Genomic DNA, 15,553 nt, shown 5'->3' on the forward strand with positions numbered 1-15,553 from the left:
TTTACAGCAAGCACACTCTAGTAATTCTTCATGCAAGTAAAACACATCATGGCATGGATCGTACCATTAAAACCTTTTATATATTTAACAAGTGCAGCTCTGTCGTGAAAAATAGCATTGCATACAAATTTGCACCAATCAAAAATAGAAGAAATCAGCCCATGCTTTAACAAGAACGATATTTCAATGGAACCCAACAATTTTTTCTCTAAATACAAAATTCAAATACGAGGAACACAAAAAAGCTATTGAAACATGTCAAAAAAGACTTACGGAATAAAACCCAACCTACACAAACAGCCAACGTTGTCCGAAAGTGAAGCCCTTTTACAGTTAAGAGTCGATAGGCACTTAGAAGCTACAGAGCAACGTACTGCAACAAATTGTTGCAGCTCGCCACAGTAAGATGGTGGTGCTCATTTAATGTTTTGCTTTGCTGGATAGAAAAATATTAAATGACAACTAAGTGTCATATTTATACCAAACTCCTGAGAAGTGTGCACAGTGCAAATAGTGTCCCAATGCAAAAAAAGAAAAAAAAAAAAAAAACTTTCAATGTTTTTGACGTCTTGAGGGTGTCTGATTGCAAACAAAGTGCAAAGTTTTTTTTTTTTTTTAAAAACACGGTCTTTGTAGTCTTATTTTAGAGTTCAACATTTGCCAGATTTCTCCAATGTAAAATTGACTATAAATAAAAATCAATTAAACTGTACGTTTAAACATTGCTCATTGCTCATGTCAGCAAATTTGATGTGATATTTTTGTTTTCCTTTTGAGGTTAAAACAAAAACGAAATGTCATTCATGAGTTTTTTTTTTTTTAAGTAATCTCTCTTCGGTTGCCATGGTGATACTTAGTGTTGGCAAAGCTTCAGGGGAAGTCGCTTCCATCGTAGATGATAGGCTTTTCCATGGTCAGATGATAGAAGACTTTCTTGGAGATAAATCTGGGGGAGAACGCAAATCCCGTTAACTGTTGCATGACAGCTGGATAAACGCTAGCTCACGGTGAGAGTTGTCTTAACCAAATCGCTCGTCCGGAAGCATTGGCCCACTCAAAAGGATGAATCACTCGCAGGTAAGGAAACACGCTCCTACCGTGAGAAGGAGTTGTCGAAGATGAGCGCGTAGGTTCCCGGCCGACGCACTTTTAGCTGTCCCTGAATGGTCTCTTTGTGAGAATTGCAGCGTGTCAGTGGAATGAGAACCTGGAAAAGAGAAGAAGGGAATCATGTTGGCTAGTGGTTTCAAAAAATAAAAAGTGATTGCCCTTCCCGGGTGCCAATCAGATGTATCAAAGCAGTCTGATGACTGCCTGTAGGGGTGCTAATAAAAGCCCACTGAACTGAACAGTTCAAATTTTGGGACACCCTGAATGTGAGTAATTGATTTTTGGTCTTTATGGATGGATGGAGCCAGACTATTTTACTGATATCATTTTAAACTCGAATAAAAAAAATCTCGAGCTATGTCCCGAAAGTTAACCTGGCTGAATCTACCTTTGATCGCTCCAATTGATCATCAGCATTTTCCCGGTAAACCACACTAAAGGAAATGCTTTTTGGTTCCGAGGAAAACATCCAGCCGATGCTCGGCCCCGCGTCAGCCACCGCAACGGTCACCACGCTGTAACAGCTGGATTTGATGAAGAGCTCCCGCGAGCCGTCGCCAAACTGGGAAATATCCTCGATGCTGAGCGGGACGGCCATCCTGCAGGGAGACGGCCGTTTTAATAAAAAAGGATTACGTAAAAGTCTTGCGCAGGCAGACGGCCGCGCTCACGTGAGTTCTCCGGACTTGAGAAGGTTGATTTCCGAATCCTGTACCGTGGCAACGTTCTCCTCTGGCTCGTCAGGGGTTAACTCTCCTACGCCTCTGCAAAATTGATCACACACAAAAAAAATGAATGGCAGAATACCATCCGCATGATGGAACCAGAGCTAAAGCTCAGGAGAAGAGGGAAGATGACTTGGTGAGACTCTTCAGGATAATAACTTGTGCACTTGGATTCTAGCCACAAGTCTCTCGACAATCTTCACCCAAAATCTACCGGAACCTTTTTTTCTTTTTTCTAGGGCTTTCAGACAAATCTTAGCAGCCATATGCTCTGTCGTCATGGAGACGGCAAAGTTGTCATTACATGTAACCATCGGGAGCCACTGATAACCTTCACTGACATGCAGTTGAAAGCTCCTCCAAAAGCAAATCCAGAATATTTTCGACCCATTATGAAGCTACAAAATGAAGCAGTCGATTACTCGGAACTGCTACAAGTCCTGTATATTAATCCGAGCATTGGGGCCTACTGTTCTCTAAGGTGAGCGTTCTAAGCCCTGAACCACACCAAGCCAGGCCAACGAATTGGCTTTGGAAACACAGCGATGGAAGACTTACATATTCAGGGATCCGGATGGCCTTTGCTCGTGCTCTGCCTCAAAGGAGCCGCCGGTGGTCTGTGAATTCGCGTCACTGTCGTAGACGCCGTTCACCTCCTCTTCTGTGATGATATCAAAAGCGCCGTCGTCAGGTTTGTTGCTCGGGTCTGAAACTGGGAGAGAACTTAAGGATGCGATTCGGTTGAATAAAACAAAAACTATGGAGCATATAAGAAAGAAATGGATAGAAAATCTTCACATTCAGGAAACTGTCACGCAAATCACCGGGACGATGTCGCCTTGTACCTGAGACACTCGGAGTGGGTGTATCAGGGGTCGGCTCAGGAGTAGGATGGGCTTCGGCTCCCGGTGGAGAAGGCTGCTGATCGGACAGGCTCAACTCGGCGGCGATGAAGCGTTCCATCACTCCGCTGTGACACTCCCGGCAGCAGCGCTCCTTCTTACCGCTGTGCTTGATCATCGCATAGTAGTTGCTGCAGTAGTAGCAGAAGATGCGGCCGCAGAGTCTACAAAAAAAAATTTAGTGGTGCGTCTCTGAAATGAGTCCTCTTGCGATGTTGAGCGCTGACCTGCAGTGATGCCTGCGCAGCCACCAGGTGAACTGGCCCTGACAGCCGAGGCAGTGAGTAGCATCGTTGTCAACCAACCACCAGCGCTCCTCCGCTCGCAGTTTTTGCTCAAACTCCAGCGCGTCCGACTTCTGCCACAGAGCATCTTTGTCCCTGAGTGGAAAGGAGAGCACACGTTATATTGAATTAACAGAAATAAAGCTTAATTCATTTGTTCATTTGGTTGGGGGAAAAATAAAAGCTGTGAAAGGTCTTATTGGCTGGCTTGAAAGGGGGAAGTTGTCAAAGGATTGTCACCCAAAATTTCATTTCATTTTAATTTAACTTTGTGAAGTGATCTGTGTATAACAAAATATACATTTTGCAGCTTCAACCTCTTAGAGATTTATTTAATACTACAGAAGAACTACAGCACATCACAATCCCTTTCTAATATTGTTGCTAAAATGAAAATAAGTGTAATGAATCGAATGTGCGGCTGGAGCTGATGTAAAAATAATAGAAGAAGTAGCAGGAATTCACACAAAAAAGCCAAGGGGAAGTGATTAACAGAACCACTGACATTTAGTGTTCAACTTTGCCATAAGTGAAGGCCTTGCGGGCACTGAGGCAACGTTTACCTTATAAGCTCAATGAGGCGCTCCTCCAGATTGACCTTAGTCCTGTTAAGGTCATCAATCTCGGCCGTCATCTTCAGGTGCTGATTTTGTTGGGTGTCTTGGGTCGCGGTCAGTTCCCGCTTCAACGCCTCGCATTCATTTTGCGAGGCCAAGTGTGAGCTTTCGGCACTGAGGGGGGGGGGGGGGGGGAGAGAGACAAAGTTGATACGTCTGCATTACGCAGAGAAATTCGCCAGAGTCCAACCTGGCGAGGGCGTCTCTCAGCTGCTGGATGGCATCGTCGCTCTCGCGAACCGACGCTTCAGTCTTGGTGATGTGGGCGTCTTTCTCGCCGCTCAGCTGCAGGTACTGCTCATTCTCAGCCTGTGAAGAGCAAAAGAAGAATTAGCGCTTTTAATTTTTTTAGGCTGGAAATTTATGTGAAAAGAAATTCTTAGTTTTTGGAGAATTATTAATATCCCTCCCTGATTTTATTGGAGAAAACCCATGTATGTGGTTTCACTGTCACAACTCCAGAGCAGCACAAATGGATAAAATGAAAATGCACACACAAACAACACCGACACAATTATTGGTCACTACAGGCCAATTTGGAGGCCTCCACTAATTAATTTTGGGCAGACCTCCGTTGAACTCTTCCGCCTGCCACCATTAAAGTAATCCACATCTCATTACCGGTATACGTGTGAGCGGAAGAGCTCTCGATGTGTCGCAAGAGAATGTTGAACGAGGCATACGAGGGCGTGCAATTATCTGCCAAGGCCTTTGAAGATAACGATAAAGTCTGCACCCTGAGCGGAGTCGCGCACTACTACACACCAGGAAAGAGGCTAACGTTGACTTCAAGTGTAGATTCATAAACTACATCCACATATGAACTCTTGGAGAATGGAGATGTCGCACTATTACTAATGGTGTTGTTTGACGCTGGCAGAACACAAACCTCCAGTTCCGACACCCTTTCCCGCAAACGCGACACCTTCTCGTTCTCCTCTTGAAGCTGGCTTTTGACGTCGGCGAGCTGCTTCTCGACATTCTAAGAAGTGAGACGGGTGAGAAAGCGTGGTGTGAAAAAAAAAACAGGAGTGAAATGTTTTTGGACTTGAAGTTACCTTCATCTGGGCTTGATGGGTCATGTTTTCCGAGCTCATCTGGAACTTCAGGGATTTCATCTCCTCTTGGTTGGAGACTTTGAGGTTCTGCAGCTGGTTGCTGCTTTGCACCAACTGTTCTTGAAGTTTGGCGATAGCTTCTGGGAGTTTCTCTTTCTGGTTCAGCTCCGCTTCCAGTCTTTCGTTCTCGAGCTGCAACTGGCCCACGCATTCCTCCAGCCGCTCAACCTCATGCCTTAGTTCCTCCATGGCGACGGTGTCGTCGGCCCAGTTCTTCTTGGCTTCCTCTTTCTCCGCGCTTAGCTTACAGATGCTCATCCCCAGCTCGGCCATCTCTGTGTTGGCCCTGTGCAAGCCTTCCCGTGTTTCGGTGATCTCAAGGGCGAGACGGTTGTTGTCGGCTTTAAGGGCAGCCATCTCTTCTCGCAGGGCGGCGGCGGAGATGGACAGCTCGGCGTGGGCGGCCATCTCTCGGTCACGCTGCTCGGTTAGCGCCTCTTCTTTCTTTTTGCACTCGAGGAGCTCGGCGACGTGCTTTTGGTTCAAGGCCTCGGTCTGGACTTTGAGCTGCTCGGTCAGAGTCCGGAGCTCATCCCTTTGGGCCTCGGTCACCTCCAGCTGCGCTTGGGACTTGAGCTTCTCCTCCTCCGATCGCTGCAAGTTCACCTTGAGGTTGAGGATGTCCGCCTGGAGTCTGGACACTTCCGTCATGTTCACCTCCAGCTGGCCCTCCATCACGGTCAGCTTGACGACCGCTTCCTGGTTCTCTTTTGCCTGAACGGCGCTCCTCTCCAGCTGACACTTTTCCATCGCCTGCTTCTCACACGTAACCGCTTTGGTCATTTCGGTTTGTTTTTCGCAAGCTGCTTTCGCCAACTTCAGCTCCTTCTCCATGGACTCTAGAGTAAGCACCCTGGACTGGACCTCAAGAAGGTTCTTCTCTTTAGCCTGGAGCTGCGCCTCCGCGGCCCGCAGTTGCTCTTGAAGGCTGGCTTCATTCTTCCGCGAGTCTCCCAAGCTCTTCTCCAGCTCGCCAATCTGCCCGTGAACGCTCTTCAAGTCGGCCTGCATGAGAAACAGAGATTGTTTCACCGTGTCCTGCTCCTCTCTCAGCCTCTGGTTCTCCTCCTCGAGATGCTTAGACTTGTCATCTGAGAGCTTGGCGGCCATGTTGGCCTTCTGCAGACTCTCCTCCAGTTTGAGATTCTCTTCTCGCAACCCTTTTTCTTTTTCGCCCACAGTCATCTTGGCATCGTCCAGCTGTCTCCGTAGTTGTTTCTTAGAACCCTTAAGAGATGCTAATTCACCTTCGAGGGTCGCTCGGTTCTCTGCCATCTCCTTCTTAAGCTCGTCGTTTTTCTTTGCCGAGCTCAGCAGTTTCTCATTTAATTCTATTAGATTGGCACACTGCGTCTTGTAGTCCTCTATCTTTGCGTCTTTCTCGCGAACGCAACTCTCTAGGTTGTCAAGCTTTGGGGTCAGCGTGTCCTTCTCGGCACTCAGGCTTTGGCAGTGGTCTTCGAGAAGTTGCAGCTTTTGGCAGCTGGTGGTCAGCTCTGCTTCTTTAACCTCCCGCTGCTTTTTCAACGTGGCAATTTCTCCTTCGAAAGCCTCCCTCTGGCTACCCAGGTCCTCTTGTGCTCTCCTTTTCACCTCCTGCGCCCCTTTGTCCTTCTCCTCTAGAGATGTTTGGAGGTCTTGCAGCTGCCTTTGTAAGTGGCTGGCCTCTTTGTCTCGCAGTGTCAAGGCGCCTTGGAGCTTTTCAAGGGCGTGGCACTGTTTCTCTAGTCTGGTCTGCAGTTTGCCTTTTTCTTTAGACTCAGATGCAAGTTGCGCTCTGAGCATTGTTTCAACATCCTTTGCCGCAGCTGCCTTAACCCGCAGCTGCTCCTCTGCCCTTTCCGTCTGCCTCTTCTTCTCTTCGGCCTCAGCAACGGCCTCCATCTTGCCCTTCTCTGCCTCCTTCAAGCTGTCCAACAACTCGTGTATCTTTTGCGCAGAATCAAAGTGACTGGCCGCCTGCTGGCCCTTCTCACTCAGAACTCCGTCCAACTTGGCCAGCAGCTCGATGTTCTTCCCCTCAGAGGCCGCCAGCTTTTCCTGGAGGAGGAGCTGCTCGGCCTCCGTGGCTTTTTCGACAGACCTGAGCCTTTCCACCTCTCTGGAAAGGTTCTCCTCTCTGCCTTGCAGACCTTTTAACTCTCCCTGCAAACCTCGTTGCTCCTCTTGCGCGGTGAGTGATGTATCCAGCTGTCTCTGGAGCTCCACCACAACCCCTCTGAGCTCCTCAGCCTCCGCGCTCAGCTGCTGCATTTTATTCAGGAGCTCCTGCTGCTTCAGATCGGAGCGGTCCAGCTCCAGACGAAGTTCTTCCACTGTGCTGACGTCTTCGCTGCAGGCAGGCAGGGAGTCGTTCAGGTCATTCAGCAAACCCTGACCATACTCGGGGCTGGAAAGCAACTCAGATGCTTGCTAGATGTTTGCAAGGGACAAGAAAAGACAATGAGCAATGAATTAAACTGGAACAGATTTTGCTTGACTTCCGATCAGTTACCTGGGAGTAACTGCTGGCCAAACTGTTAATACTGGAACTGCGACTGGGCGGTTTCCATGTGTGTCCAGGTGAGCTTGCACCTCCCAGTGTCCTCCTGTTGAACGTTGCAGTTGTAATTTAAAAAAAACAAAAAAAAAACTATTGCCCTGAACTAAACTCTTACCTAGCAAAGGTGGGCCAGGAGGCATCGAGGTCATAGCCTCTGGACGCGACATCAAAGTGAATCTCGTTGAGTTCGTACAAGTGGATGATGATATCCACACTGAGGTGAGGCTTTAAAAATGGGCTTCTTGCGTAGTACCATTCGCTGTGGACACACACACATAGAATACTGAAGCCAATGCATGAAAAGAAAAATGAAAAGCAGCTCTTAAAATCATCAATGGAAACATTTTTGTTGCTTTGTTTTTGTTTGCAAAAATTGTTTGGAATGAGAAGTTGTACCTGGTGACTCTCTGGTTCAAGAGGCACTGCTGCAGAGTGTCAGCCAATCGCTGGTGCACGAGGGAGTAACGAATGAACGCCCGGCCCTTCCCTAGCGACGTCTTCAGCTGTTGGACAGAGAAAAGGTTAAAGGTCCAATTTCTTTAACAAACAAGAAGTTGCACTTCCAGGTGCGTTGGTTCCACCCTTGTGGATTATGACTACCTGGATGACAATTCTACACAGACATTGTCTAACAAATGGCTCAGTTTGCCTGCAGTGACGTTCAGAATAACTGAGCCATTTGATACAAATGGCAATTCATCATCCTGTCTCTCAGCTCCAATTTAAATCGCATTACACCACATGACTGAACACAAGACGCGGGCAATCCAGTTTGCACAGATGTAAACTGACTCATTTGATTTGGTCTCGTGATTTCTGCCGTATAAATGTCGATGTTCAGTCAGCGCTGGCGTCTGATTCGTTTGCAATTTTTGATTGGACAGTTTTCATCACTTCTAAACAAGTTAAAAAAAAAATGATTACAGTGCAATTTAGGGTGAAGGTATTCATACCTCCGTTATGGATTTGACGAAACGAATGCCATCATTGGCGCCTTTGATTTTAGCCAGGCAATCAGTGAAGTAATCCCAGTAATCTCTTTTTGTGCCAAGAAATGTTGTCTTCTCCTTCTGGTCAAACTAAAAGACAAGTTGTCATGAATCATTGGAATGACATTAAGAAGCGGAATAACTGTGACACACACTTGTAGCAGGTACTCCAGTTTGTAGGAGAATTTGTGCAGGCTGGTGCTGTCATCTGTAATCGGCTCCCCGTTTTCCTTATACTCTTTAGCAAGCTCCCCAACAGCTTCTGCAATTCCAAAGAACAAATATAATAATTTATTTGTGACAAACAACACAAAACACAACATTGATTTGTGTATTTATGTAAAGTGGTGAACAACTGTGATACACAGGCTCCCCCTAGTGGTATGCAAAATAAACAAAGCCTAAATAGAGTTCAGTTGTATTTCACTTTTTACTTCATTTGCATTTAATTTAGGTAATTTCTAAACTTTTATTAAGACACAATTTTCATTTGACTTCAATGTGCAATACATTTTAGTTCAACTGCTAAGAAAAGTTTTTCTAATTTTCTCAAGCGCAGTGTTTGTCTGGCTGCATGCCGACACAGACTTCACCACTTTTGTAAACGGACACTAAAGTCACATCCACCGGCGATTTTTTTATTATTTTTTTTTAACCAGATGAGGTAAGATTAGCTTCATCCAGGCGTACCGAAGAGTGTCATAGTGTGCCGATAAAGTCTAGTGACTCTCCTGTTGCTTCTCTGCAGTCACGCACCATGTCAGGCCACAACTGTCCCAATGGTGATCTATTCACACACACGCACGCACATAAAGCTGATGGCCTACCATGTAGATCTCGGATAATCCTCTGGAGCTGGCTCTCCCCAACCGTAGCCCCAGCAGCCATGGTCCCACTGCTCCTCCTCCCAGAAGTCACGTCCAGTCTGCTGAATCAAAATATCACAATCACAAAAAAAGTCACAAAAATGTAGACTTTTTTTTTATATGCTGTTGTGTATACAGAGTGATGTTAAAAATAGCATTAACATGAGACTCTAGCGCTGTTAGACTGCAGTTAATACAAATTTTATGAAGCTTCAAATTGAAGGTTTATTACCACCAAACTAGCAATCAATTATGAACTCGAACTGATGTAACTGTTTATGATATTTATCAAGGTTATGGGAAACGAGTATGGAGGCGGGGAATTAAGCAAAGGTAGTAGAAAAAACAAGAAATGACCAAATGGAAGTAATATAATTAATATGCTAATGTAAACCAAACCTTATTCATGCTTTATTACATATTCCATTTTTTTAAACGGGGTTATTTAAGAGCAATGTTACGATGTATAACGTTCGCTAGAAGCTAACTAGGTTAATCTCCAGCGGCTTTGTTTAACTTTCACAAAATATTGAACCCTCGAGCAAAAAACAAGGGTCTTAATAAAATCATCTCAAACGTTTTGAAGACTAATACGCGAAAAGTAAACGTTTAAACGTCCCGAAGGGAGAGGTTTTCGCCGTATTGACAAACTTGGAACTTAGCTTTAGAAGGGTAAACATTCCACAAGCATTCTTGACAACACTTCGTCAGCGAAAAGGCCATTTTAAAACTTCGAATATTATTTTTGACATTTGCTATAAGCGAAATTAGAAAACTTTTACATACTTTTCAGCATATGACTCATGTCCATAACAGCCCAGTTGCGCTATGAGATCAAATTAGAGCAGCTGGTGTGATTGACACATATCGTCAGCCAATCACAGACCGACACTTATGTCCTCGACCAATGATATTGTGGAAAGTAGGCGGGAATTAACGACCAGCAAGTAGTTGTTGTCGTTCGATTGTACACACTGGCGTCATGTGATCGCTGGCATCACTTGCCCTATTTTTCACAGTCACTTCTAACCAGCAGCACAATTCTACACACAATTTAAATCCTTTATTAGGTATAATTATGTTTTAATAATAAAAATATAAAGAGTGGGCCTATATTTATTTTATATCTTTTCCTTTCTGACCTCAAAGTTTCTTTTGTTCATACCTCCTTATTTATGCTTATTTTTATCCTTCTTTTGCTGGAATCAACATTCCCTCTCTGACATTTTCAAAGTTTCCATTCTTGTCAAATGCGCTTTTTTCAGGGTATCTTTTCCTTCCTGACCTTTTATGGAGTACTCCCAAAAACCCTTCATACTTTCACTTAAATCTACTTATCTAATCTAGATCTACCTACCTATAGGTGGATAATATGATAACATAACAGGATGAACCACTAAAGTAGAAGAGGAAATACAGTCTGTCAGTACTCTTTGACAATCAAGAGAGAACAGCGAACAAATCATAACAACTCCAGGTAGTTTTCTGTTTTGCTTCATATTTTTAGAATTTTATTATTTTTTCATGATTTGAAGATATGGTGTGTTCAATTATTATCATAATAATGATATTGGGCTTTGAGGGGGATTTCAGGGTTAACCTTGACCTCCTAGGTCAAAGGAGCTAATGCATTTTAGGATCATCCTGAAATATCACGTAGATACATAATATCTTTGGTGAGCAGTGTTTAAAATACTATTTTCAATGTTTTTATTTCATCTTAATTGTTGCTAGGCACAACAATGAATGACTCCGACATTTCCTACGACTACAACTATGATGACGAAGTATGCGAAAAAGACGAAGTGGTCCGATTCGGCTCCATTGTAGTTCCTGCTTTCTTCTCAATCGTGATCACGCTGAGCCTCGTCGGAAACGTCCTGGTCCTCGTCATCCTGGCTTTGTACGAGAACCTTAAATCTCTAACCAACATTCTCATTCTCAATCTGGCCGTGTCTGACCTGGTCTTCACCAGCGGTCTCCCGTTCTGGGCCATCTACCACAGTCGGGGCTGGCTGTTCCACAAGACCCTCTGCAAAATCGTCACTTTTGTCTTCTTCATCGGGTTTTACAGTAGCGTCCTCTTCCTGACCGTCATGACCGTCTACAGGTATCTGACTGTGGTCCGCCCGCTGTCGGACTTGAGGCCAAAAACTGTATGCGCGGGGGTTCTGGTCTCCATCCTGCTGTGGATAGTCAGCGTGGGCGCGGCCTTGCCCTCTCTGCTCTTCAGTAATGTTGTCTTCATCCCACACAAGGACAAACCCTCCCTGGGTTGCGAGTACGAGGACGATCTGTGGGCAACGGTCGGCGTTTCCCAGCAGAACCTCTTCTTCTTAGTCGCCTCTGCCGTCATGGCTTTCTGCTACTGCAAGATACTGGGCCGAATCACCAGAACCAGATCGCACACCAAGAGCCGAGCGGTAAAACTCGTCTTGTGTGTCGTGGTCGTCTTCTTCCTGGGATGGGTGCCGTATAATGTGGTGATCTTTCTGAGACTTTTATCTAACAAGTTGGTTCCGCCTTTTGAAGAGTGCGACTTAAGTATCCGACTCGATTATGCGTTCTATGTATGCCGACTCGTTGCCTTCTCCCACTGCTGTCTCAACCCGGTCTTTTACGCGCTAGTGGGCGTGAGGTTCAGGCGTCACCTAAAGACAATTTTCTTGAAGATGTTCAGAGGACCGAGGCCTGTCGAGACACAGCAGGTGAGGATGCAAAACATAATCTCACAGGGATCAATGTATTAGATGGTGTTTCTATTGTCAAATAATTTGATTTTTTGTGTGTGGAATGTTTAACAGATACATGATTGTACTTGAATGATTTTGCTTTTAATTGTCTACAAATGAATCACATGGGTAACATGCAAATAAATGTTTTGTTTGAAAGGATAAGCTTTCATTGACATTTGAGAAAAAGAACCTCTATTGTGTACAAAAAGAGGAAATTCATTTTATGTGCCTTTTTTTAACACTAAACAGGTGACCAAAAATACAAAGCATTAAAAATAAATTATTGACATTCACATCTCAATTACCATATCAGTCATTGCTTGTGTCATAATGGATTGGGAGGGATAGATTAAATGAGGGAATGCTCAGAAAATACTCATTTCAACTTGCCTTGTGATCATAAATGCTTATTATTGATAACAAGATTCTATTGTGGAACACTTCATGTATCAAAATAATTTTTATTAAACATTACTCAGGCATGTGAAATAGTCTTATAAGTGACAGACAAAATCAGACAAAAAGGGAATTTTAAAAACACAAATCAGGAAAAAAAAAAAAAGTGATTTTTTTTTGTAGACCATTTCAATCATTCAAATATTTTGTTTTGCATATTTCAAAGTCTTTGTTTTTCCATCGAGTCTTAAAGGCACACGTTAGTCATAAAAAGCGGCATCATTTTCTAGAGCACCGATTCAAAGATGAAATATTCTTATAGTATTTCCAATATTCACACAAAAATATAAAACAAATCCCAGGATACGAGATATTATGAACAAGATTAGGAGTACGAAATGGATTCTTTGATAAAAGCCTCCAACATTTGCAGTGTAAACTTGTACACAAGAGAAGAGGAATGAAAAGAGGAATTGAGACATTTAAAATTAATTTAGCGGTCATGTGAGAGGTTGAATGCATGAGTACATGTAGATTTTCACTCCAAAATAAAAGAGGATGTTTGCTGATCCGTCACCAAAAGGAACACGTTGAACAAAGTTTCTAGTTCAGAACAGGCGACTCAAACGTCTGATTTGTGCACTAAGTCAAACTGACCAATGTTAATGTGACTTCACTTGAAATCAAAAGTAAGAATGCAGCGACTGCGGGTTGAGATCAACAGTGAGCTCTCATTTTGGTCATGTGATGAAACTGAGCCGTGATTGGTTGTTAACCGAGTCCCCAGTCGGGTCCTCAGCATCCGTTCTGCTCTACGTCCTCCTCAGCCACCACGGGCAGGACCAGGTGAGAGATGCGACTCCACAGCCCGCCGAACTTATCCGTGTCCATCTCGTTGAAGGCCGTCTGGTTGCTTGAGTCCACCAGCCTGTCCTTAAGATAGTCCTGAACCATCTCCTCGACAGCCCCGAGCTCCCCGCTGACCTCTTCCTGAGGCAGTAGCACGGTGAACAACAGGAAGACCTCCTTGTAGGCGGCGTGTTCGTGGTCACAGTAGCGATAGAAGATGAGGGTGGAGCCGGGCGGCAGCTCCTCAAAGCGGTGGATGACAGCCGCCGCTCGGTTTCCCCCAAAGGCTGCCCGCAGCTGCCCGTCCATGTCCAGCTTCACCTCGTCACTCTCCATGGCGGCTTTCCCGGCTCCGTCGATTTGGAGCACGGAAGATTCCAGCGCAGAGGAAAAAGCGGACGCCAGACCCTCGGCCAGGCAGGACAGCGTCTTTTCAGCGCCGCGGCCAGACGTCAGGATCAGACTGACGGGCTCCGTGGGCTCGGCGCTTTTAAGGTGCTTCTCCAGGTGGATCTTGCTCCTTTTCCAAAGTTCCGGTCTTTGACTCCGGAAGCGGGCTTCCAATTGAGACAGGAGATCCGCGAAGGGCTGGAGCTTCACAGACCTGGATGGACGCCGTGCTCCCTCCGCAAACGTCCGGTACAGCGAGATCAACTTGTCCTTGTAGAGCAGCATTGCAGCAGAGCTAAGCAGCAGCACGATCACAACCGACCAGCACAAATAACGAGGGACTCCTGAAGGACGACAGGAAAAATTTCAACTCCAAACAACGTTGGAAAGAGATTTTGCATTGACCTTTTTTCCGCAATAGGTTTTTCCATGTTAATCGAAATAACTTACCCCTTGATGATCCTCCAGAGGATCCCCTGGTAACCCCTTGTGTCTTATTAACTGCTGAGAGAAGAAAAACAAATAGAAAAATAGCAACATTGTTTAGCAAATTAAACAACCTGGTGGAATCTGCTCAGGGTTCAGTCACCTTTTTTGATGCGCGAGACCGGTTCTTTCCGGATGGGAATGTTATTGGCTCGGTGTCGTACCGGGTACGATGTCACGGAGGGTGTATACACACTGCGGTGGTTGGCTGTGGAGATGCCTACACATGGAGGACATTTTGAGTGCAATTTCTTAAAGCAAAAAGCTTCACTTTCCCCATCAAAATGTAGTAACGTCGACCATACCAGAGCCTTTATCTTTAGCCTCCATCTTCTTCTTGTACTCGTCCATGCTGGTGATTTTGCGGCTTTGCACATTGCGTATGCTCGCCGAAGATCTTGTCGATACGCTGTGCTTCCTGAACGTGTCAGTTTCATCCCGTGATGGTGTCTTGACTGAACAATAGCAAAACTGAAGTGCAATCGTATTGTAACTTTTCAATCAATGCGGAGAGAAAGGGGTTGTACCTTCGTTGAGTTTCATCAAGTGTGTGTCAGTGTTTTCACTTATACGGTAGCGCTTACCCAGGGCAACAAATGGGGACAACTTCACATCTCCTGTGGATGAGGATGTTGTTTGAGGTTTGACAACAGAACGGAAATCTCAATTTATGCAGTAAAGAACGTGTCACACTTACCAAGTGATGTTTCTGGATGATCTGGACTATGTACAGAATCTCCTTCAATATCCATTTCCTGGTCTTCATTTTCTTCCAGTGCTGATTCCTGAAGATCCATCTCCTTTTTATTACAGCTATCACCTGACATTTCTTCTTCTTCTAGTCGACTTTTCTTTCCAGGGGACACTGAAAGACAGGTTTTGGACAACTGAAGCACTTTTCATCGAAAGTAAATGGCATGATATTGTGTTTTTGATAAATTGTCTCCAGCGACAGTATTTGGCAGACAGTCATGAAATAAAGACGTGTTCCTTCTTTTTAACACAATATCAACTTTGTCGTTGAAGCTAAGAAAATACAGTCGCCTCACCTTCATCTTCTGAGCCAGTCTCCACATTTCTGGATTCATTAATTTTTGGGACAGAAGAAGAAGACGCCGCCTGCTTTTCTATCCCCCTTTTAGACCTCTTGATTGGACCTCTTGCGGTCACTTCACAAATGAAAGCTACACAAGGAAGGATCATTTTAATTAGGCGAGAATTACTGGATTTACTGCCTTCAACCACAATTAACTCGCAAGAAACAAACATGCCAGTGGACGTGTTGCCATTAAACAAAGCCCATCGCGTTCATTGAGAAGACTTAAGTGCGCTAGCATCGAAGGTTAACATGGACTGTCTGTTACACTTACTTTTTTCTGTTGACTGCCGTCGCGTCGGTCTCCTCAGAGTCCGGAGCTCCGCATTTTCAGAAACATCCGTATCCATTTATGGTTTTAATTAGACCGAGAAAAGGTACTAAACGCGAATTAAATAAATTCCAACATCGTGTTCGGACGAGATACGACTTAAAGGGAAGAATTACG

General features: G+C 44.8%; 3 protein-coding genes across 7 annotated transcripts; 1 reads left to right on the top strand and 2 right to left on the bottom strand.

Moving 5' to 3' along the window:
* Nucleotides 1-61: 61 nt before the first annotated feature.
* Nucleotides 62-10,028, bottom strand: fyco1a (FYVE and coiled-coil domain autophagy adaptor 1a). 3 transcript variants are annotated; one of them, XM_061298247.1, is made up of 18 exons: nt 9,940-10,028; nt 9,115-9,215; nt 8,443-8,549; nt 8,252-8,377; nt 7,695-7,801; nt 7,414-7,557; nt 7,251-7,344; nt 4,697-7,168; nt 4,528-4,620; nt 3,829-3,947; nt 3,585-3,752; nt 2,965-3,117; nt 2,681-2,901; nt 2,394-2,547; nt 1,782-1,874; nt 1,499-1,709; nt 1,098-1,207; nt 62-946 (listed from the first exon to the last, which is right to left on the bottom strand). In XM_061298247.1, exons 2-18 carry the CDS (start codon nt 9,173-9,175, stop codon nt 871-873), a joined length of 4,509 nt encoding a protein of 1,502 aa, XP_061154231.1. In that variant the 5' UTR covers nt 9,176-9,215; nt 9,940-10,028; the 3' UTR covers nt 62-870. The 3 variants fall into 3 exon arrangements, with proteins under 3 accessions (XP_061154231.1, XP_061154232.1, XP_061154230.1); XM_061298248.1 differs by having other exon boundaries at nt 2,394-2,496; nt 9,115-9,212; nt 9,940-10,020; XM_061298246.1 differs by having other exon boundaries at nt 9,115-9,212; nt 9,940-10,020.
* A 348-nt stretch (nt 10,029-10,376) lies between these two features.
* xcr1a.1 (chemokine (C motif) receptor 1a, duplicate 1) lies at nt 10,377-12,189 on the top strand. The gene is made up of 2 exons (XM_061298292.1): nt 10,377-10,630; nt 10,888-12,189. The coding sequence occupies exon 2, from the start codon at nt 10,896-10,898 to the stop codon at nt 11,901-11,903; it is 1,008 nt and encodes a 335-aa protein (XP_061154276.1). The 5' UTR covers nt 10,377-10,630; nt 10,888-10,895; the 3' UTR covers nt 11,904-12,189.
* LOC133167447 (torsin-1A-interacting protein 2-like) lies at nt 11,966-15,522 on the bottom strand. Of its 3 annotated transcripts, none has more exons than XM_061298269.1 (8): nt 15,380-15,519; nt 15,059-15,193; nt 14,707-14,874; nt 14,537-14,626; nt 14,315-14,464; nt 14,113-14,229; nt 13,974-14,024; nt 11,966-13,867 (listed from the first exon to the last, which is right to left on the bottom strand). In XM_061298269.1, the coding sequence occupies exons 1-8, from the start codon at nt 15,453-15,455 to the stop codon at nt 13,080-13,082; spliced, it is 1,575 nt and encodes a 524-aa protein (XP_061154253.1). In that variant the 5' UTR covers nt 15,456-15,519; the 3' UTR covers nt 11,966-13,079. The 3 variants fall into 3 exon arrangements, with proteins under 3 accessions (XP_061154253.1, XP_061154252.1, XP_061154254.1); XM_061298268.1 differs by having other exon boundaries at nt 13,974-14,027; XM_061298270.1 differs by lacking the exon at nt 15,059-15,193 and having other exon boundaries at nt 13,974-14,027; nt 15,380-15,522.
* Nucleotides 15,523-15,553: the final 31 nt, after the last annotated feature.

Source organism: Syngnathus typhle, linkage group LG14 (assembly GCF_033458585.1).
Source record: "Syngnathus typhle isolate RoL2023-S1 ecotype Sweden linkage group LG14, RoL_Styp_1.0, whole genome shotgun sequence".
Lineage (NCBI taxonomy): Eukaryota > Metazoa > Chordata > Actinopteri > Syngnathiformes > Syngnathidae > Syngnathus > Syngnathus typhle.

Excerpts from the sequence above, each read along its gene's own strand:
- xcr1a.1 (XM_061298292.1), top strand. The coding sequence starts at position 10,896 with ATGAATGACTCCGACATTTCCTACGACTACAACTATGATGACGAAGTA.
- LOC133167447 (XM_061298268.1), bottom strand. The coding sequence starts at position 15,455 with ATGGATACGGATGTTTCTGAAAATGCGGAGCTCCGGACTCTGAGGAGA. Across the intron at positions 15,194-15,379 it reads ACGGCAGTCAACAGAAAAAA|CTTTCATTTGTGAAGTGACC; the intron begins GTAAGTGTAACA and ends TTCCTTGTGTAG. Across the intron at positions 14,627-14,706 it reads TCATCCAGAAACATCACTTG|GAGATGTGAAGTTGTCCCCA; the intron begins GTAAGTGTGACA and ends CCTCATCCACAG.
- fyco1a (XM_061298247.1), bottom strand. The coding sequence starts at position 9,175 with ATGGCTGCTGGGGCTACGGTTGGGGAGAGCCAGCTCCAGAGGATTATC. Across the intron at positions 8,378-8,442 it reads AACTGGAGTACCTGCTACAA|TTTGACCAGAAGGAGAAGAC; the intron begins GTGTGTGTCACA and ends CTTGTCTTTTAG. Across the intron at positions 7,802-8,251 it reads TCGTCAAATCCATAACGGAG|CTGAAGACGTCGCTAGGGAA; the intron begins GTATGAATACCT and ends TCTGTCCAACAG.